This window comes from Seriola lalandi, unplaced genomic scaffold (genome assembly GCF_002814215.2).
Source record: "Seriola lalandi dorsalis isolate HSWRI2012SDOR001 ecotype SW California unplaced genomic scaffold, Sedor1 jcf7180002054977, whole genome shotgun sequence".
Taxonomy (NCBI): domain Eukaryota; kingdom Metazoa; phylum Chordata; class Actinopteri; order Carangiformes; family Carangidae; genus Seriola; species Seriola lalandi.
Window position 1 is genome coordinate 1,065,136 of NW_019525527.1, and position 914 is coordinate 1,066,049.

Genomic DNA, 914 nt, shown 5'->3' on the forward strand with positions numbered 1-914 from the left:
ACACTGCAGCTGAAACAAGCGTGTATTGATCAGTGATCGGCTCGATCATGTGTCCACAGTTGTCAACAGTTAATCAAGATTAATCAATAATGAAAACAGTCCCTATCAATCAGCTCCACAGCCGTCCCCGCAGCGCACCCCCTCACCCCCAGGACAGACTGTGATGAGCTGAGCAGCCTGTAGGGGGCAGCAGCAGGTTTAGAGCCAGTGTTTGTTCAGAGGAATGTGTGGCAATCATTGATGCAGAGCTGTTAATGATTCAAGTCTGTCAGACGTGTGTGTGTGTGTGTGTGTGTGTGTGTGTGTGTGTGTGTGTGTGTGTGTGTGTTTGGAGGGTTGGAGTTGGACCTGCAGACTCTGCAGCCAGTCGTTCAGCCAGTCGTTCAGCCAGTCGTTCAGCAGACACCATGGCTCAGCTGGTGGAGTGTGTCCCAAACTTCTCCGAGGGTCGAGACAAAGAGGTCGGTGTCTTCATCTTTAACCTGACGCAGCTTCTCTTCTTTCATTCATTCATTCATTTATCTTTATATCCAGTGTAAATTATGTTTAGTGTCATGCATGTGATGGAGATGTGTTGATGTTCAGTTTTATCTTCATCATCAGCTTCATCAGAAGAAGCTCAAGTCAGAGGACTGAGAGCTCGGGTCTGATCTGATGAAGAAGACTGTGATATGGTTTAAAAGCTCTGGAAGGAAGTGGACCCTGCTGTTAGTTAGTCAGACAGTCTGGACCTGGTTGTACTGTCAGTGGAAAATAAACTGACCTTTGACCTTTGACCTGTTTGTTTTGTCAGAGGAGAGAAGCTGCTCAACAGGATTGTACAATAATTAAACACAAACATGAGTCTGTAGTTAGAGTTTCACACTGTCAGCTGTGTGTGTGTGTGTGTGTGTGTGTGTGTGTGTGTTGGGGGG

The 914-nt window shown here is 46.7% G+C and overlaps 1 protein-coding gene across 1 annotated transcript in view; it reads left to right on the forward strand.

The window, feature by feature from the left end:
* The first annotated feature begins 303 nt into the window (after positions 1–303).
* The window catches only part of ftcd (formimidoyltransferase cyclodeaminase), a 5,019-nt gene continuing 4,408 nt past the window's right edge, over positions 304–914 (forward strand). Inside the window, exon 1 of the mRNA XM_023396420.2 lies at positions 304–461. Coding sequence (XP_023252188.1) covers positions 408–461 — 54 coding nt within the window. The 5' untranslated portion in view covers positions 304–407. The remainder of the gene's footprint in view (positions 462–914) is intronic.